General features: G+C 36.5%; 1 protein-coding gene and 1 non-coding gene across 4 annotated transcripts in view; one reads left to right on the top strand and one right to left on the bottom strand.

Moving 5' to 3' along the window:
• Positions 1-4,301: 4,301 nt before the first annotated feature.
• The window catches only part of EBAG9 (estrogen receptor binding site associated antigen 9), a 31,446-nt gene continuing 8,263 nt past the window's right edge, over positions 4,302-27,484 (top strand). Inside the window, exons 1-6 of one of the 3 annotated variants that reach the window (XM_067711477.1) lie at positions 4,302-4,324; positions 5,683-5,763; positions 14,430-14,527; positions 17,524-17,602; positions 18,334-18,492; positions 20,727-20,834. In XM_067711477.1, coding sequence (XP_067567578.1) covers positions 14,445-14,527; positions 17,524-17,602; positions 18,334-18,492; positions 20,727-20,834 — 429 coding nt within the window. In that variant the 5' untranslated portion in view covers positions 4,302-4,324; positions 5,683-5,763; positions 14,430-14,444. The other 2 variants (XM_067711476.1, XM_067711475.1) reach the window with 2 other exon arrangements.
• On the bottom strand, positions 11,142-11,245 carry LOC137210789 (U6 spliceosomal RNA). The gene has a single exon (XR_010936724.1). It is a non-coding gene; the product is annotated as a U6 spliceosomal RNA (small nuclear RNA).

The following is a 27,484-nucleotide window of genomic DNA, read 5'->3' as shown; positions in this document are numbered from 1 at the left end:
TAAAAATTAGAGCAAGGAATACATATTTCACTGTGAGGAGGTAATTTTCACTGTATGAAATGTACATCTTATACAGACAAATACCTTTAACAAGAATTGCTGACATGTCTAATATTGTAAAGGGCCAGAGGTGGTCAGAGAATGATCCAAGAGCAGCACTTTGAAATTAAGAGATTAAAAAGCAACAGTCAAGGGACTTCCCCAGCGGTCCAGTGGGTAAGACTCCTTGCTTCCACTGCAGGGGCCGTGGGATCGATCCCTGGTCGGGGAACTAAGATCCCACAAACTGCGCAGCCAAAAAAAAAAAAAAAAAAACCAAAAGCAAAAATCGAGACAGTATCCTCCTAAGTGAATTTGCATTAATGGACAACAACAAATCTCTATTTTGAACAGGAGCATTAGCATGAAGAAGTATGTGCTTGAAAAATATTTCTATTAATCATGCAGTGATGTACTGAGCTGAACTAGAGGATCAAAGATGATTATGATAATCCTGGTGTGCTAAAATAATAGACACTGAGAAGAAACAATGGACGAAATTTGGCAACAGATAGTATTTTGAGAAAAATATCCAGTGAGTAGTGAGAAACAGCATGAAGAGGGAAGGGTAGGGCTGTAGGTGCTTTTGTTCTAATAGCTGCTCTTTCACCCTATATCTTTAAAGCAAAGAGGCAAAGGAGGTGGGGGGTGAACTCAGAGCACAGCTTCAAAGTTGAGTGTTCCTTCCTCTTTTCCCCTTTTTAACGTGTTACTAATAAATATGTCTATTTCTGCTTGCTGATGACACAAAATTCACCTCTGTTTTCCTTAGAAGCACTATTCCTTGTTGTGAGCTAAAAGAAGATTCAGGGACTTGAAGAGGATAAACCTGTACATCTAAGAGCTTTCATTGATTTTATTGCTTTGTTTCCAACACATTTCCATGTACATTATGCCACTTACTTTGCCAAATAAATCCATAAGGCAGGAATTATTAGCCTGATTTTGCAGGTGAGAAAAGGCTCAAACTTGTTCAAGATCAAAGCCATAATGTCCATCATGCTATAGCTGAATGGAGTAGGCTTTCATTGTTGATTCAGTGTTGCTTTAAGTTTTCAATTCACATGTTAGTCATGTTATAAACTGTTATGTTATATTGGTTGAATGAATCATATTTACTGTTAGAAATTGTAAATGGCATTAGATTGCCAGGTCCACTCAGATCAAGTCTACTTATAATATAGCTGAATTATATTATAGCTCTGATAACAATATGGACAGTGCCAAGAGGTATTACACTGCTGAACGTCACTACTGAAACATAATAATGAAGAGTTCACCCCATTTTTTCATATGAATCCATTTCTGAAAATAAGACATGGATTATTTTTCTCCATTCCTATCCAGGCATCTTCTGAAGGGACTTGGTTAACTCTTAATTATTCTTAAGCCTTGAGTCTTCCTGTATTTAGCAATAAAAATTACTACTAATTGAAGATATGCTATAGAAATAATGATGAAACATATTTATTTAAATCCTTCACAGAATGTTAATTTTCTTTTAATAGAAAAGAAATTAAAAAGCTGCTTCAGGGTTTTTGGTTTCTCTATTAAGCAATTGATCCTAACTATTAAATGGTGATTATGGATATTAAGAAATAAATTATAGTTTTCCATAACATTAAAATGTACTATTTTGAAAGCAAGCAAAATTCTCTAGAAAAGAAAGATCAATAAATCAATCCATTAAAATTATCACCAGATAATCCTTTGCTTTCAAATGTATCTGTTCAAAACTGTCACTCTATAAGCTACAAGGCTTTGTTTTGCTTGATCAAGAAATTAATGTGACTTTACGATCCGTATTCAACCGTGAACAGCTGCTCATCAATAAAAAGCCATTAATGTCCAAGTCAGAACAGCAGGTCTAAGATTGTGCTTAAGGAAAAAACCATCCCTTCAGTGAAAAGCCAGGGAACTGAGTTGGGAAAGACCTGGAAGCCCTGGGCTGTGTTTGCAAGCTCTGCCCTACCTCCCAGGCAGGGATGGGAGGTCAGTTGACAAGACACTACTCAGAGCCAGCTGGAGAATTCAGAACAAGGAAGCCTATCCAGGGAACTGGGAGAGTAAGTGGTGTGTTGGAAGCTGATAGAATGAAAATAATCAAGCTGGTGATTGGGGATTGGGCAGGCAAATCAGAAGACTTAAAGTGGGCAAAATGGTCCTGACACAGAGCAGGTATAATTAACTGTACCCCATGAAAAAGAGGCAATCCAAAAAGAAATATTTCATATATCAGGTTCTATCCCTTATGCCCCTCCCACTTGACATTTGGTGGTCCTCCTCCCCACTCCACCCAAGCCTTGGGCAGAGAACAGGACTGCAAATTGCACACTGCCAAGAGTGGTCCCCAAGCAAGACCCCAAATTATTGGCACTTATGATCCCCAATTGTGGGATTACTACTTAACAACTAAAGATGATTTTTATTTTATTATTTTTTTTTGCGTTACACGGGCCTCTCACTGTTGTGGCCTCTCCCGTTGCGGAGCACAGGCTCCGGACGCGCAGGCTCGGCGGCCATGGCTTACGGGTCTAGCCGCTCCGCGGCATGTGGGATCTTCCCAGACAGGGGCACGAACCCGTGTCCCCTGCATCGGGCAGGCGGACTCTCAACCACTGCGCCACCAGGGAAGCCCTAAAGATGATTTTTAAGTATTCTTTTATAGGTATTTTTAAAGTAAATTTTAAGTTTGCAGTCTTTAGCAAGCTTTCTGTTTGTTTTGTTGTTGTGCTGGAAAACAAGTATTCACTATTTGTTTCTGGAAAAATATGTATCTTTTGTTTCATTTGCAAATGGAAAATTTAATAAAGAAAACTGAGGAATAATTAAAAAAGAAAAGGAAGAAAAGACCATAGGGATATAATAAATAACTTGAAGCAAAGATACACATCACTAAGGAAAAGCATTTTGAAAACATGCTCATATCAAGATGTAAACTAGCCTGGATTTTTGATTTTGGGAATCAAAAAAAATTCTAGAAATTTTGAATTATTGGAATTTAGGCATTTGAAGAGTTTAAGGGCTAGAACAGGTGTTTAAGGGACTGTGGAGGGTCAAGTGGACTTAGGGAGCTGTAGTTACTGGGAATGATTTAGTAGTAAGGTAGTACTAGTAGCAGGCAGTAACAGCTCTTATTTAAGAATGCTTGCTATGCACCAGGGTCTGCCCTAAGAGCTTTGTAAGCATTGCCATGAAGTAGGCACTATTATGGCCACTTTACTGATGAGGAAACTGAAGTTTAGGGATATACTAACTTATCCAAGGTTACACAGAATAATTCCAGAGCAAAGTAATAAACATTCTTTTTCTTCCCCTCCTGAGGATAAACAAGTTAAATTATTAATAGAAATGTGGTAGAGACTGGGGTGGGGGGAGGGGGTGGAGGTACTGGAAATTTAAGTGGGTAGGTAAGTGCTGGTCAGGGTGACAGAACGAAGGTAGTTGTAGCCAAAAAAGAGGTTAAAAAAAAAAAAAGTCTGGTTGAGGAACAATTTGCATGAACAGCTTTCAGTCTTTGACCAACATAAACTTCTAACCTCCCTCACCAGTCACTTTACAACAGTGGAGCAGATACTTTTCTGAGGGCCCCTTACCAACAATAGCAAAGGATCCTAGCCTTTCAACAGCATACAGGATGAAAAGAAACAAAAAACAATCAGGCTTCAAAGACAGAACCATAGAAAAAGAACACCTTAATTTGGAAGAGTGGCTAGCTCGGTAAGCCAGGAACAAATGCAGGGACACGGTGAAGTAACACTTTTTAACTTCCAGTTAAAGGAAATTCAATCAAAAATTACCAGCAGGAGCCTAAATTCTGAATTAAACTCAGCGCTTCGCACCCCTAAAGTTGTGGAATGATTGAGATCTGGCCAGATCCATCATTTTGAGACAGCTACGGCTCCCTCATTTTTTGCAATCTAAACACGTATTTCTCTTGGTCCCATCTGGTAGGGGGATTCTGTGGATTTAAGGAAAGGAGGCATGGTTGGAGCGGAGGCACTGTGTATAGAAACTAGAGCAACACGGGACGAGCCCAGACACTCAGCAAAAAAAGTCTATATAGCTAGCAACGGTCACAAAAATCCTACTCCTGACCAAGCCCAGGCAGCTGCCACGCCGGCCTCCGCCACTCACCCCGCCCCCCAACGCTCATTGGCTCTCAGCCCCGAAGCCGGACCCGCAGCCTCTCGCCTATTGGGCCAGACAGGACCTGGGGCGGGGTGCGGAAACAAGAGTTTGGGACTACTGAGAGCCGCCTTCGAGGGCTAAGGAGAGGCAGGAGGTGGGACTGGGGGAGGGTTTCCCGACGAGGGGGCGACTATGGCAGCTGCGCGGCGGCAGCGGCGGCTGAGACGGAGCGCGCGCCCAGCTTTGAATGAGCGGGGCTGGGACTGAACCGGCGGAGCGCAAGCTCGAGGAAGCGACCGGCAGCGCGCGTGCGCGCGCCCTGTGTGCGCGCGCAGCCCGCGGCAGCTCGGAGCCTCCGCCGGGCGGGCGGGGAGGGGGAGGGGCAGGTGAGTGTGTGCGGCTCGCGCGCCCTCGAGGGGCTTCCCTCCCCCACCCCCATCCCGATCCGGACCGGGGTCTTGGCAGGGGGGGGGTGTCCTCTGCCCTTCCCCAGTTAGCCCTCGTCTCTGCCCCGCACTTCCCGCCCTCCCACCTTCCTTTTCGGCCCTCCACCCGGTTTCCCCCCACCGAGGCCGACTGCCACTCTATGGTACTGTTTCCGGGTCAGGCTGACCTCTGGGGTGAGGGAACCGCGACCCCGAGCGGGCCCCGGGCGTGCAGCCCTCACCATGCGGGCTCACGCGTGGGAGACCGTGCTGCGGGGCTCCAACCGGAATTCCCGGGTCCCCAGATTCGTCCCCCACAGGGAAATTTGTCCGTTCTTCCTGCCCTTCCTCTACAGGCCTTGCTCCTTCCCAAGCAGATTTTTCTAAAATCCAAGTCCCAGTCCACTTGGCACCCACTTGGAGCAATTGAGAGCGTTTTCACCAAACGCCGTACATATGGCGTCGGATTGTGCAACCTGAAAACGCTCCTGTTGTTTTTCGCATCTGTACAGTGGGTATGATTTTTTATTATCAGACAATTTCAAGTGGGTAATCTGAAGTTAAAACATTTTAGTTATGAATCTCGTTCCTTTTGAGCCTTTCAGGAGACTTTACTCTGCCTTTGTAAGAGCCTCAGTGGTATTTGAGGGCCTGACTTTGAGTTGCCTTAGATGGTCCAGTGTTCGCCCGCTCTCACGTTCTACTTCTAGTTCCCCTTCTCTTGCCGCTACCGAACTTTGGTTTTTCAAATTTAAGTGAGGTCAGGTGGTTTTATTTTTGGAGCCTTGTGATATACCTTAACCTACTTCAGAGATTTACAGACTTAATTTGAGGATATTCTGTACTGTACTAGATTATATGGTGTTTCAATTTTTGGTATTAAAAACATTCAAAAATATAGTTTTAGAAATACAGCAATTAGTGACTTGTTTAGTGTGTACCAACATAGATTTCGGCTTGGCTTATTTAACAATTTGTGAGATAGTGACTCTACTGAAAAGATCTCGCCAGCAGTTTACATGGAATTACAGGGAGGAAGGATACATTTAATCTTTCAGTTTCTAATGCATTTTTTTTTTAATTGTAGGTGAATCTTTTTCACTTGACACAGCCAAGCTGTCACTCCTGTTGACTTCCTAGAGATGTCATTTGTCCAAAAGCGCTGAGGGTAGGTTGCTTTATGGTTCTGAACCTTATTTCGGCTATATCTCAAGTTTTTGTATTTTTGTAGTAAGTTTTAAGGAAACTTTAACTTTAAAATTAGATTATATTAGTATTTCTCAGTTCTAGAAAGTATTTCGACAGAGTAAAAATGCAAGTAGCTTAAGATGTGTACTTCTCAGATTGGTGATCTAGAGAGCGTTTCAAAAATCAACTGAGGCAATGAGTGTAAAATTTAAGAAGAGGTTTCTTAAATGGGATGTGGTGTGGGAAGAGCCTGGGCTTTGGGGTCAGTCTCTTTAACTTCTGGGTGAGTGAATGTGAACTTCACTAGCAGTTGAGCGTCATCTGTTAAATGGGAATAGTGAAACTCACCTCCTTTGTTTGTCTTTAGAATTCCAGTGAGGCCATAGAAGGTACATTGTCTAGAACTATATTGAGTGCTCAAGGAATGATAATTTCCCTTCGTTCAACAAATATTTGAGTACCTACAATGTGCTTAGCATTGGCTAAGACCTAGAAATACCAACTGAGCAAGACTGATGGGGCCCTGCCTCCCTAGTTTCTTGCATTGTCACTGGCTTGTGACAGTTGAGCAGCGTACACAGGGTTTCTGTGTACTGGGTCAGTAGTGTTTCCCATCACCTGGGGTAGTATCTGTTACATAGTAGGTGCTAAATATACGTGTGTGTGATACACACACACACACACACACACATACACACACACACACACAGAAATGAATTGGAACATTAAGTAAATATGGGTCCCAAAGAACTGATTCCTGCCTTTAAGTCAGTGTAATTGATAAAATCAAAAATGTTGCTTGATGGTTAACATGATTGCATTTTCCCCCATTTCAGTTGCAATTGGTTGGAAAATTTATCTTGGAAATTATAATACCATCACTGAATTACTAAAAATGTTTATTATTAGTGAGGTATTCTTGGCTTTTGAATTAAATAGACCTAGATTTGAATCTAGATCATTGGGTGTGGGAACATGGAAACATGAGCTTACTCTCTGCTTCAATTCTATGAAAAGAGAGCAATAACATCTATCTCATAAGATGGTTTTATGGTGAGATAATACTTAAGTAGTGCTTGGCACATAGTAGCTAGTCAGTGAATATTAGTTTTTCTCTTTTATTAATCACAAAAGCAACTTTTCCACAGAATGAGGATATTCTTAATTGCTAGGGAGAGAATTCTATTCTGGTGTCAATAATAGTCCCACTTTCTGATTTACTATTGGAACAAAACTTTAAATTTTATTTTTAGTTACCATTAAAGTCATTCAATTTGACAAATACTTATTGAACAATGACACACAGCAATATTTGTGGCAGAGCGATGACCGTTGTTACCAAGCCTTTATATGAAACTTATTCTCAACTCTTCATTCATGTAAATCCTGAGACGGACTCTTTTCCCCAGTCCTTAAATATTAAACGTCTTCTCCCTTCAAAACATCCTGATAGAGTATCTCCTCAACTCTTTCCCCTTTTCTCCCTAATGCCACATGCTCTACGGTCTCTTTTCTAGCTCTTTTTTTGTTTATAATTTTTCTGAAAATTTAGGCTAAATCTTCATTTAAGGAAGTTTGCTTTCTTTTGGTTGAGAGTTTTATTTTTGACAAATTAGCTTTAAAATGAAGCTTTTGTTCATCACCTTAATTGTTCACATCATTCTGCTCGTACTGAAGCAATCAAACCTTTCTTTCACGTCTTATTTTGCAAGTAGTAACCGGAGGTAACAGATGAATAAGATCCTCATGGGAAGGATTGTACAGGATGAATACAGTATATAGAAATAACTATGGTACAAAATAGAAAATACAGGTGCAGTAAGAGAAAAATCCTGCAATTAAAAAGACTTTGCAATAGTTCAGCAAGAAATAATAAAGGCTTATGCTAGGGAGATTGCAGTGGAAATAGGGAAGAATATGGATAGTATTAGGAAATGGAATTAGGTCTTTTTGGCAGTTTGCATGTAAGGGGATAAGAGAAAGGAGGAGTCAAAAACGTTGCATTTTTTGAATCCTTTCAAATTGCTGTTTGGGGATGTTTTGGACAGAAATATTTTAGTTACTTGAACAGTGAAATTGTTAATATTTTCTTCGTTCAGTTTATTTTAGAGTCACGTTCTTTTCATCCTCGCAGTTAGTAGGCCAACTCCAGGCATAGGCATTCAGAAAATCATTCAACGCATATGGCGATACAACTTGCACATGTACAAAATGCATGAGCATTGCTAAGGGAGCCTTTTGGAACTCTTCTTACTGAAAAGAGTCTACTTGCCCTTTACACCCTTCTAACCCTAGAAGTAGAAAGTGTTTTGCCTTTCTTTAGAAGGGATTGGCAATAGTGGCTCTACAGAGCAGTTTAGGATCAGGTACTGCAACAGTTAACTGCATTTTCCTTGCTTTCTGGTTTTGTTTCGCTTTTATTATTTTTGTTTTGTTTTGAACTTTCATATCAAGGTATAATACACAAGCAGTGTATACAGTAAAATAAACTGGTGTTGCCACCACTCAAATTGAGATACAGACCTTAGTTCCCTCATGCTTCTATACCACCCCCCCAATCAGAGGTGAACACCATCTTTTATTATGTAATTTTTAACCAGTCAGTGTAATATCTTACTAGTTGAGAAAATTATTACATGCTCTTTTCAAGACTTTAGGAGGTTATTGCTCATATCTAGTAATTGAAAGCAAAGCAGTGCTCTCTCCTTTAATCCACTTGAAATACTTTTTAAAATAGCATATTAGTACAGTGATGGTATATTTATCCAGGGAGATTTAAATATTTATGTTATATTTTAAATTTCATTGCTTATCTTATATCCATATAAGATAATTTTAAAATAAAAGTCAGCATCTCAGTTTTGCGTAGATGGAACATACAGCTATCTTTTTAATTTGGCTCCATGATCATTATTACTTAAGTTACATTTTATTCCCTTTTAAGTAAATATGTATAGAACTGAAGTCCAAATATACTGTTGATGTTTTCTTATTTTGGAAAAAAATATTAAATTATGTTTTCTTTTTTTGTTTTATGGAATCACTCTACTCCAAATATTGGTGTTAACCGACTATAATGATTGCTTGGAAACTTTCTACTGATGGCCTAGGAGTAGGATAAGTTTTAGTTGTGACTTTGTTATTGGTTTTTGCCTCACCTTGAACAGAAAAGTTAACTTCAGTGTATCTTAAGTCTGCTGGTTGAGAAAGCTAAGAAGTTGGATGATACATTGATATATTCAAATTATCCCAACGTAAGAATCATGATTCTAAATGCTTACTCAGTAATTTTCCTCTTTTGACAGATGAAAGGCAAGGAAAAGCTAAAACATAAAATTCCATTGTCAGAAACATCATTCCTCTGTGTGTGTGTGTGTGTGTGTGTGTGTATACATACCTGTAATTTCTTGTGACTTGATTTAACATGTGATCTACTCTACCTCTATACTGGAAAAATAGCCATCTCTCATGAATTAACAAATTTTAGTTTCCTTTTACCTCTTGTGTATTTATTTTGAGTCTCTGAATGAGGAAACTTATGGTTACTTAATATATTTAACTCTAACTTATGCCAAAACTCATTTTAAGAAATATTTAAATTAGTGATTGTTAGCATAATATATGTAATACATATATGGTATAGGTGACTAAAATGTGTAAAGAAATATTTGGAAATAATGACCATGTTTAAAAGGCTAGCAAAATGATACCTGTTTTGCCATTTTTGAGAATTTTTTTTGTCCTCTTGTTGCCATGGCTTTAACTAGTTCCCAGTTCCTTAGCATTTCTTTTATATAAATCATATCTTTTGATTTAATCATAGGGAGGCAGTATGAGTGTGATCTTTTAGGACTCAATCATTAGACTACCTGGGTTCAGATTCCACTTTTGTAACTTAACAGCTCTGTGTCTTCGGGCAGCTTACTTAACCACTCTGTGCCTTGGTTTCCCTATCTAAAATAGGAATAAAATAGTACTTAGCTCCAGTCCTTCATAGGGTTGTTCTGAGCATTAAACGAGTTATTACATGTAAAGCACTAAGAAAGCTTGTATTAGAGTAAGAGTTAGCTATTATGGTATGTTGAAATGCTGCTGTGAAATCAGAGTTCCATTCCTAGAGAAATTCTGTAATATGTTTCTTGTGACTAATTGACTTAGTTTCCTACTGAAAATTGGCTCTCCATAGTTGCAACTAATCAATATAAAATAATGGTCTTAATGACTTCTTTTAAGATTCTAATCAGAATCTGAAAACTCATGACATAATACTGTTTTTTTAATGTCTTATTAGATTGTTTTTACTAGATTTTTGAGCTACAGTTGACACAAAATGAACTGCACATTTTTTAAATGTAAAATTTTATCAGTTTTGATTAATATATACACTCCTGTGAAACCATCACCACAATCAAAATAGTAAGTATATCCAGTACCTCCAGTACTCATGCTCCTTTGTACTCCATCCTTCCCACCCCTTCCTGCCCCATCTCAAGGCACCACTGATCTATTTTCTGTCACTAGAGATTTGTTTGTCTTTTCTAGAGCTTTTTTTTTTTAATAAATGGGATCATATAGTATATATTCTTTTTTTGTCTGGCTTCTTTTCATTCAGCTTAATTATTTTGAGATATATCCATGCTATTGCTTGCAGTAGTAGTTCATTCTTTTTTATTGTTGAGTAGTGTTCTATTATATGTATATACCACAATTTGTTTATCCATTCACCTGTTGATGTACATTTGGGTTGTTTCCAGTTTGGAGCTATTAAAAATAAAGCTGCTGGGCTTCCCTGCTGGCGCAGTGGTTGAGAGTCCGCCTGCCGATGCAGGGGATACGGGTTCGTGCCCCTGTCCGGGAAGATCCCACATGCCGCGGAGCGGCTAGGCCCGTGAGCCATGGCCGCTGAGCCTGCGCATCCGGAGCCTGCGCATCCGGAGCCTGTGCTCCGCAGCAGGAGGGGCCACGACAGTGAGAGACCCACGTACCGCAAAAAAAAAAAAAAATTAAAAATAAAATAAAGCTGCTATTCAAAAACAACACGTTTTTGAATGGGTGTATGGTTTCATTTATCTTGGGTGAATTCCTAAGAGTAGAATGGTTGGGTCATATGCTGCATGTTGGTTTAACTTTGTAAGAAACTGCCAACTGTTTTCCAAAATGGCTGTATCATTTTACCTTCCCACTACCAGTGTATGAGAGTTAATGGTTGCTTCACATCCTTGGCAGTACTTGGTATTTTTAATTTGAGCCATTTTAACATGTGTGTAATGGTTTTTAAGTGTTTTTCTTTTTAACATCTTTATTGGAGTATAATTGTTATACAATGTTGTGTTAGTTTCTGCTGTATAACAAAGTGAAAAAAAAATGGAATGCTTCACGAATTTGCATGTCACCTTTGCGCAGGGACCGTGCTAATCTCTGTATCGTTCCAATTTTAGTATATGTGCTGCCAAAGTGAGCACTAAGTGTTGTTTTAATTTGCATTTCTCTGATGATTAATGATGTTGATCATTATTTCAATGTACTTATTTACCATTGTATATCTTCTTTGGTGAAGTGTCTAGTCACACCTTTTGCCCAGTTTTTAAAAATTAAGTTGTTTTCTTACTGAGTTTTGAGAGGTTCTTATGTATTCCAGATACAAGTTCTTTATCAGATATATGCTTTGCAAAGATTTTCTTCCAGTCTGTGGCTTGTCTTTTTATTCCCTTAACAGTGTTTTTGAATTGTAGAAGTTTTAAATTTTGATGAAGCCCTGTTTATCCTTTTTTTTTTTATGGATTGTGCTTTTGGTGTCGTATCTAAAAAGATATTTGCCTAACCCAGGTCAAGATTTTGTCCAATTTTATTTTTCTAGAAGTTTTGTAGTTTTTGTTTTTTTTGTCTGCGTTGGGTCTTCATTGCTGCTCATAGCTTTCTCTAAGTGCAGCAAGCGAGGTCTACTCTTCTTTGTGGTGCTCAAACTTCTCATTGTGGTGGCTTCTCCTGTTGCAGAGCACAGGCTCTAGGTGCGTGGACTTCAGTAGTTGTGGCATACAGGCTCCGTAGTTGTGGCTTGCGGGCTCTAGAGCACAGTCTCAGTAGTTGTGGCGCATGGGCTTAAGTTGCTCTGTGGCATGTGGGAGCTTCCCGGACCAGGGCTCGAACCCATGTCCCCTTCATTGGCAGGCAGATTCTTAACCACTGTGCCACCAGGGAAGTCCTAGTTTTAGATTTTATATTTATATCTGTGGTCCATTTTGAGTACTTTTTGTAAATGGTGTGAAATATGGATTGAAGGTTTTTGGGTTTTGGTGGCTTTTTTTGGCATATGGGTATCCAGTTTTTCCAGCACTATTAGTCAGAAAGACTGTCCCTTCTCCACTGAATGGCCTTCACATGTTCATAAATTTCAGTTGTTCATATTTTGTGGGTCTATTTCTATACCTTCCATTCTGTTCCATTGATCTATTTATCAGTCTTGACTCCAGTACTACATCATTTTGATTACTGTAGCTTTATAATGAATCTTGAAATCAGGTAGTATTAGCCCTTCTGCTTTGATTTTTTTTCAACATTGTTTTGACCATTATAGGTCCTTTACGTTTCTATATGAATTTTAGAATTAGCTTATCAAATTTTAGAGAAAAAAGCTTGCTGAGATTTTGATTGGGATTTCACTGAATCTGTAGTTCAATTTAGGGAGATTTGATATCTTAACAGTATCAAGTCTTTGAGCCATGAAAGATCTTTAAGTTAATAAGGGTCTTTTAATTTCTCTCATCAATGTTTTATAGTTTCTGATAATAAGTCTTTCATTAGATTTCTCCCTAAGTACTTTATATTTTCTGTACTCTTATAATTTTTAAAAATTTTAGTTTGTGATCATTTGTTGCTAACATAAAAATACAGTTGATTATAGATTCCATTAAATTTTCTACATAGACTATAGATACAGTTTTACTTCTTCCTTTCCAGTCTGAATGCCTTTTATTTCCTTTTCTTGCTTGATTGCACTGGCCAGAACCTCTGCTACGGTGTTAAGCAGAAGTGACAAAAGCAGATGTGCTTATGTTGTTCATAATCTTAGGTGGGAAGTGTCCAGTTTTTCACCACTAAGTCTCATGTTACTATGGGTTTTTCATAGATGTCCTTGGTCAGGTTGAGAAAGTTCCCTTCTATTTCTAGTTGGTTGTTTTTAAGGAGTTTTGTGTCTGTTCATAAGCTACTGGTCTCTAGTTTTCTTTTCTGATAATGTCTTTGGTCTAGATTAGTGTCAGTGTAATGGTAGCCTCAAAGAGTGAGTTGACAAAAAATCCCTCTCCTTCAGTTTTCTGGCACTGTGTGTAGAATTGGTATTACTTCTTAAGTATTTGATAGAATTCATTCATGAAGCCATCTGGGCTTGGGGGATTTTTAACTACAAATTCAATTTCTTTAATAAATACAGAGATTTTCAGGTTATCTGTTTTTTCTTGCTGTGCTTTCATAACTTGTTTCTTTCAAGGAATTTGTCCATTTCATCTTGTCAAATATAGGCATAAAGTTATAATACTTTCTCAATATACTCTTCATATTTGTAGACTCTCTAGTAATGTCACCTCTCTTTTATGATATTGGCATAATTTGTTATTAGGGACATGTGTTTTGGGTTCTTATGTACTTTTGATTAACTGACCCCTTTATCACTATGAAATGAACATTTTTATGTCTGCTAATATTATTTTCGCTAAAAATCTACTCTCTGACATTGAAATAGTCAATTTAACTTTCTTTCAATTAGTGTTAGCATGGTATATTTTTCCGTCATCCTTTTGCTTTTAACCTATTTGTGTTTTTATACTTAAAGTACATTTTTTGCATCCTATCTAACAATCTCTGGCTTTAAACTTGCATTTAACGAGATTATTGCTCCAGTTGGGTTTAATTCTATCCTCTTGCTATTTGTTGTTCCATCTAATATTTGTTCCCCTTTACCTTGTTTTCTACTACCTTTTCTATTGAGTATTTTCTATCTTCTCTGTTGGCTTATTAGCTATAACTGGACTTTACCCCTCAGAGAATATGATTTAATTGATTTACTAGGGGTGGGCCCAGTTATCATTATTTCTTTAAATATGTGTGAACTACTGGACTAGATGATCTCTATAGTTCACTTCCAGTTTATTAGCTATGTGCCCATAAGTTATTTGACCTGTCTTAATTTCCTCCTCTACAAAATGGGTATGATAAAATGTATCTATCTAGAAGTTAAAAGTTTTATATATTTTGAATAGTATTAATATGTTCATATGATTCAAATTTCAAAAGGTACAGAAGACTCAGTATATACTGTTTTATACTTTTTTGATTTTTCATTTTTTAATAGAAAAATTATAAATAAGTTGTAAATAGATGATTTAAGTACAATTTAAAAAAACATTCTGAGAGTAGTTTGAAAAGGTTTTTTTTCCTCCCAACTATTCAAAACTCTTCAAAACTTTCTTGTCAATATGATTTACATTTTAATTTTTAAATTTACTGTGTTATATTTGTACTTTCTAAAGGAAAGTAAAAAATATGTCTGATTTTTACAGTTCATAGTAGGACTTTTCAGGTTGACTTCAGAACATGAGTATAGCTTATGAAATCACCTTAATGCATTTATTTTTGTGCTTTTTTCCACAGGTTTTGATTCCCACCATGGCTATCACACAGTTTCGGTTATTTAAAGTTTGTACCTGCCTAGCAGCAGTATTCTCATTCCTAAAGAGATTAATATGCAGGTAAAGAAATTTTATGTTCAAATTGACCTGGTTATCTTCTTGCTGATTTTAGATACCTTCATAACTACAAAAAGGCAGGACATACTATATTTAAGCTAAATATCTTGATTGCAATATTCATTTATTAATCTCTAGTATTTTTTATATTTTTTTCAGATTTTTATATATTTTTTCAGATCTAGAAAGTAGAGGTTCAGTTCTTCTCTTTCAAATTCTTACATCTTCCATTAAAATAACATTCTTAGTACTATAGAATTTCAGAGATAAACAAAGTAACTTTCATTGTTGTAATCATCAGAAAGTTTTTATGTACATAATTGTTTTATTATCAGGATATTTTAAGATGGTTACGTGGAATTAGGCATAGGTATTTCTTTTTTTTTTTTTTTTTAATTTATTTTTGGCTGCATTGGGTCTTTGTTGCTGTGCGCAGGCTTTCTCCAGTTGCGGCGAGCGGGGACTACTCTTCTTTGTGGTGCACGGGGCACTCATTGCAGCGGCCTCTCCCGTTGCAGAGCACAGGCTCTAGGCACGCGGGCTTCAGTAGTTGTGGCTTGCAGGCTCTAGAGCGCAGGCTTAGTAGTTGTGGCACACGGACTTAATTGCTCTGCGGCATGTGGGATCCTCCGGAACCAGGGCTCAAGCCCCTGTCCCCTGCATTGGCAGGCAGATTCTTAACCACTGCGCCACCAGGGAAGCCCCCATGGGTATTTCTTTACATATTACATTATGAGTGTTATTTTTCTGTTAAAAAAAAAAAACAAAACACTTTAACAGAGAAACCCCAAACAGAATAGATTTTTTTTTTTGTCTCTTAAATAATATTCCAGAATGTACAGGTAGTCCAGGGTAGATAAGTCCTTCTGCTTCAGTAAGTCATTCAGAGACTCAGATTCCTTCTATTTTGTCATACTACCGGACCCTAGAGCTATAGTTCCTAAACTGTATGCCAGGGTACTTCAGGGCTTGCATTACACTCATGGGGTACTGTAGGATACTTCAGATTTTCCAACAAAACACAATGAATGTGATAGTGTCTATTAAACACTAAACAAACTGTTGGCTCAAGGTAGTTCACATTTGCAACATTAGATCCTGCAGTATGTTTTGATGATGTTCTTGAATATTTGAGATAAGTTTTTGTTTACTTGTATTTTGGGTAACCTATCTTGGCAAAGCTAGGTTGTAATTAAAAGCAAGTACTAAACCAAAATTAATATGGAACAGAAAATAAGGGTGAGTCCAAGGCTTGAGGAGCTGTGCAGTATCCAACAGGCACACACATTCCATTAATAAGTAATTGTGGTTATTAAAGAGTGACATCAACATATTATTTTTTCTTTAAATTCATATGTATTTTTTTCTAATGGCTACTAAGCAGATAGGACATACATAAGTATTAAATTGTTTGGGCCTAACTACTTAATCAGTGGAATTGTTAGGTATTTCTTTTGGCCTAGAAGTACTGTGAAAGAAGTACCGACACAGTAAGAGCAGCATAGAATAAAAAAGGAAATGGAGGGCAATCAGCTCTTTTTTTTAGTGGATATGATTTAGAAGTTACACACAATTCTGTTCACAGCCTATTATCCAGAGCTTAGCCACCTAGCTGCAAGGGAGGCTAGGAAATGTAATCTCAAGCTAAATGGCCATTTTATAACTACTAAAACTCTGAAGATTAAGTGGCATTGAATTTATTGTTAGAAGTAGCATAGCCAGAAAAAAAACTAGGTTAAAGCAGGATGAGTGTGGGTATTAATGCCAGGAGGCTGGAGGTTAAAAAGAAGTAGTTGTGTTAACAGTGGTGATAAATTATAGGTGCTTTTCTCTTTGCATCTGTTATTTTCTAAAACTTTTGTTGAATATAGATTACTTTTAGTATAAGATACTGCATTTGATTTAAAAATATTAAGGACATTTTTGTTGTCACTATGAACTTCTCTTGTCAACGTAAATATGTTTAGGATTGATTGTATATTCAGTTTTAAAGAAAACTGACCCTTTGTTAGAATAAGCTTTTCTTGTCAGAAAGAACCTAGATCATGTGTTCTAAAATACCAGGTTTACATCATAAATTTAGTAGTAGACTGTATTACTTTTTTTCTTCATCCTTTAAACAAAGTATGATTTCTAAACTTAGCTGATTTTACCAACTAGTTCTAAGCAGATGCTTCATAGATTATTTGAAATGAAGCAAGTGACTAATCATTTATAATAGCTACCATTTTTTAATGTGTTATTAAAAAGCAGGCACAGTCTAGTGTCTAGCTATTTTAAATGTCAGTTAAATCCTTACAACAAGCTTGCAAAGGTAGGTTTGAATACCTGCCTTTTACAGATGAGGATACTCAGGCCGAGAGATAGGTAATTCTAACTAGATTCATAATTAATAGAAGTAACATTGAAAACCATGGTTTACACAGATTCCATAGCCCATGCTCTTAACAACTCTGTGACAATACTTATCTTCTTTAATATAGTACTTTTCCCACTAATCCTTAAAACTTGGGTACAGTTTATAGTTCAACCCAGTGATTTTCAAACTTCTTAATAGTTTAATAGTAATCTTAATGAGAAACCAACTATGTAAAGCAAAAGCCAGGCCACCCTGGTTAAAATAGCATAGGTATCTGAGAGCTTCACTTACAGAATTCACAGTACTCTTAGGAGCATGGTTTGAAATCAGTTTGTGTTTTTGTTTTTGGCTTTATATTCTTCCTGAGTTTGACTATAATTCTGAATCCTAAGCCAAAAAGCTGTTGGGTTATCCTGTCCAGTACTTTTAAAATATTTAAAAGATATTTGATACATGCCTTTTCTTTTCATACCTTAACAAATTTTTCTTTTCATATCTTAACAATTGTTAATTATTAAAATAAATAATTCAAAAATTGAAAAAGACCTTCTCTTATAAGCCTTAAGTTACTGTCCGTAGTGCTTTTACCCATGCTTGTTTTGGTAGTTTCTTGAAATAAATTATTTCATTTTTGTTTTAGATCTGGCAGAGGACGGAAATTAAGTGGAGACCAAATAACTTTGCCAACTACAGTTGATTATTCATCCGTTCCTAAGCAGGTAATTTTTTTTTGAATGTTGAATAAATGTTCCAGAACCATATTTTTCAAACTGGATTGCCGACCATTAGTATGTCATGAAATTAATTTGGTAGTCAGGGTCAGGATTTTTATTGTTGTTATTAAATTTTTTTATTCTAAAATTTTTATTTTGTTCTTTAAGATTTTCTGTTACTTTGCTGAGGATTTCTTTTTTTTTTAATTGGTTTTAATAGTGTTTGCTATTGCTTATTGAAGCATTTTTATAATAACTATTTTAAAGTCTTAGATAATTCCAACATTTATATCATCTTGGGGTTTGTGTCTGTTGATTGACTTTTTCCATTCAAGTTGAGATTTCTTCATTGTTCATTTGCAGGTTACTTCATGGTTATGTTGAATATTATGTTTGGGACTCTATCTTATTTAAATACTATAAAGAATGTTATTATTTATTATTTTATCAGGCAATAAACCTGGTTAAGGTTAGATTGCAAGTTCCAAGTCTCCTTCTGTGGGCTGTAGTTTTAATGTCAGTTCAATTTTTAAAGCAAAAAAATTTTCTTTTGTTTTGTTGTTTGTATTTTTTTAATGGGTAGAACAGAATGTCCAACTCATAGAATATTTCTTTTAAACTTTTCATCTAGTTTTGGTATGTGGTATAAAATTTGTATTTTCCCATTGGTCAAAAAAGTTTGAATAACCAATGTTTTAGAAAGCTCATTTTTCTAATAAATGATGAATTAAATTTAGACAGATGTTGAAGAGTGGACTTCCTGGGATGAAGATGCACCCACAAGTGTAAAGATTGAAGGAGGGAATGGGAATGTTGCAACACAGCAAAATGCTTTAGAACAACTGGAACCTGACTATTTTAAGGACATGACACCAACTATAAGGAAAACCCAGAAAGTATGTTAAAGATTTGTGCTTTTGGAGATAAAACTATTAAACCACTCTTCAGATTCCTATAATTAAAATTAGTATAATTGGTATTTGTTAGAAAGCCTATTTCTAATTAGCAATTGTGTTTTCTGTCATGTTAAAGAAGCTTATATATTCAAGGGACCTGGACACAGATCTAGTAAATTGTACCCCCAAGTCTTTTAAAATTGTGTCTAAGCATTTATAGAAATCCTACTGTATGTCAGATTCTAGACTCCAGTCTCTGCTATGGAGACTAAGCTGAATAAGATACAGTTCTAACCTTAAAAGATTAGTTCACAGTTTAGTGATGTCTACAAACTGATAAGTAGTTTCCATTGTTTATAACCATTATCAAACTGATGCAAGGCTCTGAGAACTTAGTGTAATTGTTGTGGGTTTGTGTAGTCATCCACACTTTATTTTATCCCTTTTGAGTTATATAGTTATACATGGACAATCACTTAAAGATGCAGGGAATTATTAGAAAAAGAACAATGGCTGAGTATTTTCCTTTCTTTTTATCAAAATAGTACATGTACATTTGAAAGTTGTTTCTAAATATCTTTCTTTCTTTCTTTCTTTCTTTCCTTTCTTTCCTTTCTTTGCTTTCTTTCCTTTCTTTCTTTGTTGGGTCTTTGTTGCTGCGCGCCGGCTTTCTTAGTTGCGGCGAGCCGGAACTCCTCTTCATTGCGGTGCACGGGCTTCTCATTGCGGTGGCTTCTCTTGTTGCGTAGCATTGGCTCTAGGTGCACGGGCTTCAGTAGTTGTGGCACATGGGCTTAGTTGCTCTGTGGCATGTGGGATCTTCCTGGACCAGGGCTCGAACCCATGTCCCCTGCATTGGCAGGCAGATTCCTAAGCACTGTGCCACCAGGAAAGTCCCTGAAAATTGTTTTTAAATCAAAGAATATAGAAGAGCTTATAATGAAAAGCAATAGGGCTTCCCTGGTGGCTCAGTGGTTGAGAGTGTGCCTGTTGACGCTGGGGACACAGTTCGTGCCCCGGTCCGGGAAGATCCCATATGCCGTGGAGTGGCTGGGCCCATGAGCCATGGCCGCGGAGCCTGTGCTCCGCAACGGAAGAGACCACAACGGTGAGAGGCCCGTGTACTGCAAAACAACAACAACAAAAAAGAAAATCAATAGACTTCTGCCCCATCATTCTTCATACCAGTTCTACTTTCTAAAAGCAGCCATCCGTAACTTTTTCTGTTTGGGCTTCTAGCATTTTTCATCATATCTGTATATAGTATTCTTATATTGCTATGTCTTGATTTACCAATCACAGATATTGTCCACTGACTGCATACTATGGTAAACGGGGGTTTATTTCATATCCTCTTACCCCCTTTTCAAATATGGTAATGTTTTTATTCCAATCTACCTCATCAGTCATCCTGCTGTTTTCAAAAGAAAAAAATACTTAAAGTTCCATTGTTCAATCAAGCATAGAAAATATTTTTTATAAATATACTTATAAAATGAGGACATTATTTATTCCACAATTCTCTAATAGGGTTTTTCACCCTCTTCTACCTTCCAGCCAGTTTCATCTGTATATTTATTTTTAGATTTTCAAGGCTGATAACATTTACATGCTGTAATCATAGTTGTTTTTGTTGAGTTGTCCAAATGCATTAAGTTATATATTTTTCAAGGAGTTTTAAGTGAATTTCTTAGTAGATGAGTACCTTTTATTTTGAAAGTCTATTTTGCTGCTCTTAATAGGAACTCAGTATATTGCAATAGTACCTGAATAAATTAGTTAGAATGAAAATACTTTTAAGCTACAAAACTAATACTACTGGCCTGAAAGAGTTAATGTATTCATAGATACCCACATACTTAGAGAACTGGTTATACTTCTGGTAGGATATGATACATGTTCTTGTTTAATACAGTGACTAAAAATTCCTAATTATATTTTGGGGGGTCCAGGGAAAGTAGGGAAAGAGGAAAGAGGAAGAGGAAAATTTATTGTTTTAGAAAAAAGTGAAATATAGTTTTTCTTAGTATGCAACTGATTTGTGTGACAGTTGCCTAAGAATTTTGGTGCTCTATATAGACTTTAAAAAAAATTTTTTTACATTGTAAATTTTAAAAGAAGAAAGGTAGAACATATTTTAAATAATTATAAAATGCTTTGGTCAGTTAATTTGTCTGTGTTTATATAGTGATGTGTAAAATGTTCCTATAATTCTCTTTCGATTAATCTTTCAGATCATTATTAAGAAGAGAGAACCATTAAATTTTGGCATCCCAGATGGTAGCACAGGTTTCTCTAGTAGACTAGCAGCTACACAAGATATGCCTTTTATTCATCAATCTGTAAGTATGCTAATGGTATCTAGGCAAGAGCTTTTTTTTCATTTCTATTTTCTTAAAAGAAGAAAAAAATTAAAATGAATTGAACATAGTATTTGTATTTGTATGACCTTGAAACAGGTGTAGCAGATCAAGAGAGGTTACCAATCCTGTCCTTTTATGAGATTATAAATTATATCAGATATGAAGATCAGGGTCCATTGTACACATAAAAGATAGAGACAAAAATGTTATTGAAAAATATGACCTTTACATTTTTAAGTCTTTTGTCATTTACAGACAGTTCTGGGTGTACTCTGATGCTTTCGCAAAAATGTTCCTATAAAAGGGTTTCATCTTCAAGGAATTCATGGAAAAGACTCTGACAAGTACAGGTTTCTGGTAACTGCCTATACTGCTGAACTGAATGAATAAGCATTTTCAGAACTCTAATGGAAAACTGATGAATTCATAAAAGTGCTAACAAAAGATCAAGATGGAAAAAAAATTACATGGGACTGAGTGAACTGATGAGGATGATTATAATTTTTGTGACTTTCTGTTTGAATAAAAATAAAAAAATCCCACAAGGACTCAGAGGCAAAAGATATACAAATCAATTTTCACTGCAAAGTAAAGGACCTGTTACAGTCCTTTACTGGAGGATTACTGGACTGAATGTCAATATTGTGACATAGTGTGAGTGTGAGTGTTTGTTAATTGCAGTCGTTGCTTTTGTTGTGGTCATCCATTTGCAATGCTTGGTGTCAGTTTATTTATCTCTTGTAAAAATAAAATACAATGTGTGTGTGTGTGTGTGTGTGTGTGTGTGTGTGTGTGTGTGTGTGTGTGAAAAAAATATGACCTTTAAAGAGATTACCACTAAAATTTAACCTTAATAGCAGGTTATTTTTAAGTAAGTTATGAATTGTTTCCCTAGTAGAGTATATTTACATTTAAAGTGTGGTTTAACTTAAAATAGATTTGACTTAAATACAACACTTCTATGGACAAAAGTAGTGAGGAAAGTATATAGCTGTGATTTTCAACCTTGGAGGCTATCAGAATCAACTTTGAACTTTTTTTTCTTTTTTTTTTTTGTTGATACAGAGATGTCACATTTAATTTATTTGAAACAAGTTAAAGGGAAAAATCATTGTGGAAACTCTCCTATAAATGACTGAAATTCTTATATCAAACTAAGTCATTTTTTTATCTGGTGCTGATATGAGAAAACTCTTTTCTCAGTAGAAGTGCTCTATTTCTTAAATTAGCTCCATAAATCTCTACATTCTTTCCAACTGATTAAGACAAGTTCACATTTGGAATATGAGGAGTCTGAAATGGAAGTCGAAGGTACTCAAAAGTATATATATAGTACTTTCTAGACTAAAAGCTTTCCTTAGAACTGCGATATAAAAAGCAGTGACTAAATATATAAAACGATAGCCAGATTACCAATAAGTGTACATCTCAAACACAAACCATTACTTTGCATTTAGGGAAGAAAAATATTAAATTCTTGCATCTTGCTTAATGTTCAATCTGCTTATGTAAGTAGATATTGGTTTTTTGGGTTTTTTTGTTTTATTCAAATAGTCACAAAAATTAAAATCATCCTCATCAGTTCACTCAGTCCCATGTAATTAATTTTTTTTCATCTTGATCTTTTGTTAGCACTTTTATGAATTCATCAGTTTTCCATTAGAGTTCTGAAAATGCTTATTCATTCAGTTCAGCAGTATAGTCAGTTGCCAGAAGCCTGTACTTGTCAGTCTCTTCCATGAATTCCTTGAAGATGAAACCTGTTTATAGGAACATTTTTGCAAAAGCATCAGAGTACACCCAGAACTGTCTGTAAATGACAGAAGACTTAAAAATGACCACGGTTAAAGATTTGATGGAAGTTCATGATAATACAATTGACAAGGAAATTTAGTTATTTCTGAGATATACATTTTAAAGTAATAACTAGGATTATGACTTATAACATTCTACCAGTACATATAAGATTTTTAGGAATTTCATGTAATGTCTGAAACATTTATATTAATATATTTCCATACAAATAACCCAAAGAAAGTTTAGTATTAGTTTTTGTTTTTAATAAATTTATTTATTTTTGGCTGTGTTGGGTCTTCGTTGCTGTGCGCAGGCTTTCTCTGGTTATGGTGAGTGAGGGCTACTCTTCGTTGCGGTGCGCAGGCTTCTCATTGCGGTGGCTTCTCTTGTTACAGAGCACAGGCTCTAAGCACGCACGCTTCAGTAGTTGTGGCTTGTGGGCTCTAGAGCGCAGGTTCAGTAGTTGTGGTGCACGGACTTAGTTGCTCCGCGGCATGTGGGAATCTTCCTGGACCAGGGCACGAACCTGTGTCCCATGCGTTGGCAGGCAGATTCTTAACCACTGTGCCACCATGGAAGCCATTTTTTAAAAAAAATTTTTAAATTTAATTTTATTTATTTTTTTATGCAGCAGGTTCTTATTAGTCACCAATTTTATACACATCAGTGTGTACATGTCAATCACAATCACCCAATTCAGCACACCACCATCCCCAGCCCCCCACGGCTTTCCCCCCTTGGTGTCCATACGTTTGTTCTCTACATCTGTGTCTCAACTTCTGCCCTGCAAACTGGTTCATCTGTACCATTTTTCTAGGTTCCACATGCATGCATTAATATACGATATTTGTTTTTCTCTTTCTGACTTACTTCACTCTGTGTGACAGTCTCTAGTTCCATCCACGTCTCAACAAATGACTCAATTTTGTTCCTTTTTATGGCTGAGTAATATTCCATTGTATATATGTGCCACTACTTCTTTATCCATTCGTCTGTCGATGGGCATTTAGGTTGCTTCCATGACCTGGCTATTGTAAATAGTACTGCAATGAACATTGGGGTGCATGTGTCTTTTTGAATTATGGTTTTCTCTGGGTATATGCCCAGTAGTGGGATTGCTGGATCATATGGTATTCTATTTTTAGTTTTTTAAGGAACCTCCATAATGTTCTCCATAGTGGCTGTATCAATTTACATTCCCACCAACAGTGCAAGAGGGTTCCGTTTTCTCCACATCCTCTCTAGCATTTGTTGTTTGTAGATTTTCTGATGATGCCCATTCTAACTAGTGTGAGGTGATACCTCATTGTAGTTTTGATTTGCATTTCTCGAATAATTAGTGAGGTTGAGCAGCTTTTCATGTGCCTCTTGGGCATCTGTATGTCTTCTTTGGAGAGATGTCTATTTAGGTCTTCTGCCCATTTTTGGGTTGGGTTGTTTGTTTCTTTAATATTGAGCTACATGAGCTGTTTATATATCTTGGAGATTAATCCTTTGTCCGTTGATTCGTTTGCAAATATTTTCTCCCATTCTGAAGGTTATCCTTTCGTGTTGTTTATGGTTTCCTTTGCTGTGCAAAAGCTTTGAAGTTTCATTAGGTCCCATTTGTTTATTTTTGTTTTTATTTCCATTACTCCAGGAGGTGGATCAAAAAAGATCTTGCAGTGATTTATGTCAAAGAGTGTTCTTCCTATGTTTTCCTCTAAGAGTTTTATAGTGTCTGGTCTTACATTTAGGTCTCAAATCCATTTTCAGTTTATTTTTGTGTATGGTGTTAGGGAGTGTTCTAATTTCATTCTTTTACATGTAGCTGTCCAGTTTTCCCAGCACCACTTATTGAAGAGACTGTCTTTTTTGCATTGTATATCCTTGCCTCCTCTGTAAAAGATTAGTTGACCATATGTGCCTGGGTTTATCTCTAGGCTTTCTATCTTGTTCCATTGATCTACGTTTCTGTTTTTGTGCCAGTACCATATTGTCTTGATTACTGTAGTTTTGTAGTATAGTCAGAAGTCAGGGAGTCTGATTCCTCCAGCTCCGTTTTTTTCTCTCAAGACTGCTTTAGCTATTCGGCGTCTTTTGTGTCTCCATACAAATTTTAAGATGTTTTGTTCTAGTTCTGTAAAAATGCCATTGGTAATTTGATTGGGTTTGCATTGAATCTGTAGATTGGGTAGTATAGTCATTTTCACAGTATTGATTCTTCCAATCCAAGAACATGGTATATCTCTCCATCTGTTGGTATCATCTTTAATTTCTTTCCTCAGTGTCTTATAGTTTTCTGCATACAGTTCTTTTGTCTCCCTAGGTAGGTTTATTCCTAGGTATTTTATTTTTTTTGTTGCAATGGTAAATGGGAGTGTTTCTTTAATTTCTCTTTCAGATTTTTCATCATTAGTGTATAGGAATGCAAGAGATTTCTGTGCATTAATTTTGTATCCTGCAACTTTATCAGATTCATTGATTAGCTCTAGTAGTTTTCTGGTGGCATTTTTAGGATTCTCCATGTATACTGTCATGTCATCTGCAAACAGTGACAGTTTTACTTCTTTTCCAATTTGTATTCCTTTTATTTCTTTTTCTTCTCTGATTGCCGTGGTAGGACTTCCAAAACTATGTTGAATCATAGTGGTGAGAGTGGACATCCTTGTCTTGTTCCTGATCTTAGAGGAAATGCTTTCAGTTTTTCACCATTGAGAATGATGTTTGCTGTGGGTTTGTCGTATATGGCCTTTATTATGTTGAGGTAGGTTCCCTCTATACCCACTTTCTGGAGAGTTTTAATCATAAATGGGTGTTGAATTTTGTCAAAAGCTTTTTCTGTGTCTTTTGAGTTGATCATATGGTTTTTATTCTGCAAGTTGTGAATATGGTGTATCACATTGATTGCTTTGTGTATATTGAAGAATCCTTACATCCCTTGGATAAATCACTCTTGATCATGGTGTATGATCCTTTTAATGTGTTCTTGGATTCTGTTTGCTGGTATTTTGTTGAGGATTTTTGCATCTGTATTCATCTGTGATATTGGTCTGTAATTTTCTTTCTTTGTAGTATCTTTGTCTGGTTTTGGTATCAGGGTGATGATGGTGGCCTCATAAAATGAGTTTGGGAATGTTCCTTCCTCTGCAATTTTTTGGAAGAGTTTGAGAAAGATGGGTGTTAGATTTTCTCTAAATGTTTGATAGAATTCACTTGTGAAGCCATCTGGTCCTGGACTTTTGTTTGTTGGAAGACTTTTTTTTTTTCTTTTTGCGGCACGCGGGCCTCTCACTGTTGTGGCCTCTCCCATTGCGGAGCACAGGCTCTGGAGGCGCAGGCTTAGCAGCCATGGCTCGTGGGCCCAGCCACTCTGTGCCTTGTGGGATCTTCCCGGGCCGGGGCACGAACCCATGTCCCCTGCATCGGCAGGCGGACTCTCAACCACTGTGCCACCAGGGAAGCCCTGTTGGAAGATTTTTAATCACAGTTTCCATTTCATTACTTGTGATTGGTCGTTTGTATTTTCTATTTCTTCCTGGTTCAGTCTTGGAAGGTTATACCTTTCTAAGAATTTGTGCATTTCTTCCAGGTTGTCCATTTTATTGGCATAGAGTTGCTTGTAGTAGTCTCTTGGGATGCTTTGTATTTCAGTGGTGTCTGTTGTAACTTCTCCTTTTTCATTTCTAATTTTATTGATTTGAGTCCTCTCCCTCTTTTTCTGGATGAGTCTGGCTAATGGTTTATCAATTTTGTTTATCTTCTCAAAGAATCAGCTTTTAGTTTTATTGATCTTTGCTATTGTTTTCTTTGTTTCTATTTCATTTATTTCTGCTCCGATCTTTATGATTTCTTTCCTTCTGCTCACTTTGGGTTTTGTTTGTTCTTCTTTCTCTAGTTCCTTTAGGTGTAAGGTTAGATTGTTTATTTGAGATTTTTCTTGTTTCTTGAGGTAGACTTGTATAGGTATAAACTTCCCTCTTAGAACTGCTTTTGCTGCATCCCATAGGTTTTGGATTGTCGTGTTTTCATTGTCATTTGTCTCTAGGTATTTTTTGATTTTCTCTGATTTCTTCAGTGACCTCTTGGTTATTTAGTAACGTATTGTTTAGCCTCCATGTGTTTGTGTTTTTTTACATTTTTTTCCCTGTAATTCATTTCTAATCTCATAGTGTTGTGGTCAGAAAAGATGCTTGATATGATTTCAATTTTCTTAAATTTTCTGAGGCTTGATTTGTGACCCAAGATGTGATCTATCCTGGAGAATCCCGTGTGCACTTGAGAAGAAAGTGTAATCTGCTATTTTTGGATGGAATGTCCTGTAAATATCAATTAATTCTATCTGGTCTGTTGTGTCATTTAAAGCTTCTGTTTCCTTATTTATTTTCATTTTGGATGATCTGTCCATTGGTGTAAGTGAAGACCCCCACTATTATTGTGTTACTGTCGATTTCCTCTTTAATAGCTGTTAGCAGTTGCCTTATATATTGAGGTGCTCCTATGTTGGGTGCATATATATTTATAATTGTTATATCTTCTTCTTGGATTGATCCTTCGATCATTATGTAGTGTTCTTCCTTGTCTCTTGTAACATTCTTTATTTTAATGTCTATTTTATCTGATATGAGTATTGTTACTCCAGCTTTCTTTTGATTTCCATTTGCATGGAATATCTTTTTCCATCCCCTCACTTTCAGTCTGTATGTGTCCCTAGGTCTGAAGTGGGTCTCTTGTAGACAGCATATATACGGGTCTTGTTTTTGTATCCATTCAGCCAGTCTGTGTCTTTTGGCTGGAGAATTTAATCCATTTACATTTAAGGTAATTATTGATATGTATGTTCCTATGACCAT

The sequence above is a fragment of the Pseudorca crassidens genome, chromosome 17 (genome assembly GCF_039906515.1).
Source record: "Pseudorca crassidens isolate mPseCra1 chromosome 17, mPseCra1.hap1, whole genome shotgun sequence".
Lineage (NCBI taxonomy): Eukaryota > Metazoa > Chordata > Mammalia > Artiodactyla > Delphinidae > Pseudorca > Pseudorca crassidens.
The sequence above is the reverse complement of the archived record's forward strand: the minus strand, read 5'-3'. Positions and strand labels throughout refer to the sequence as shown.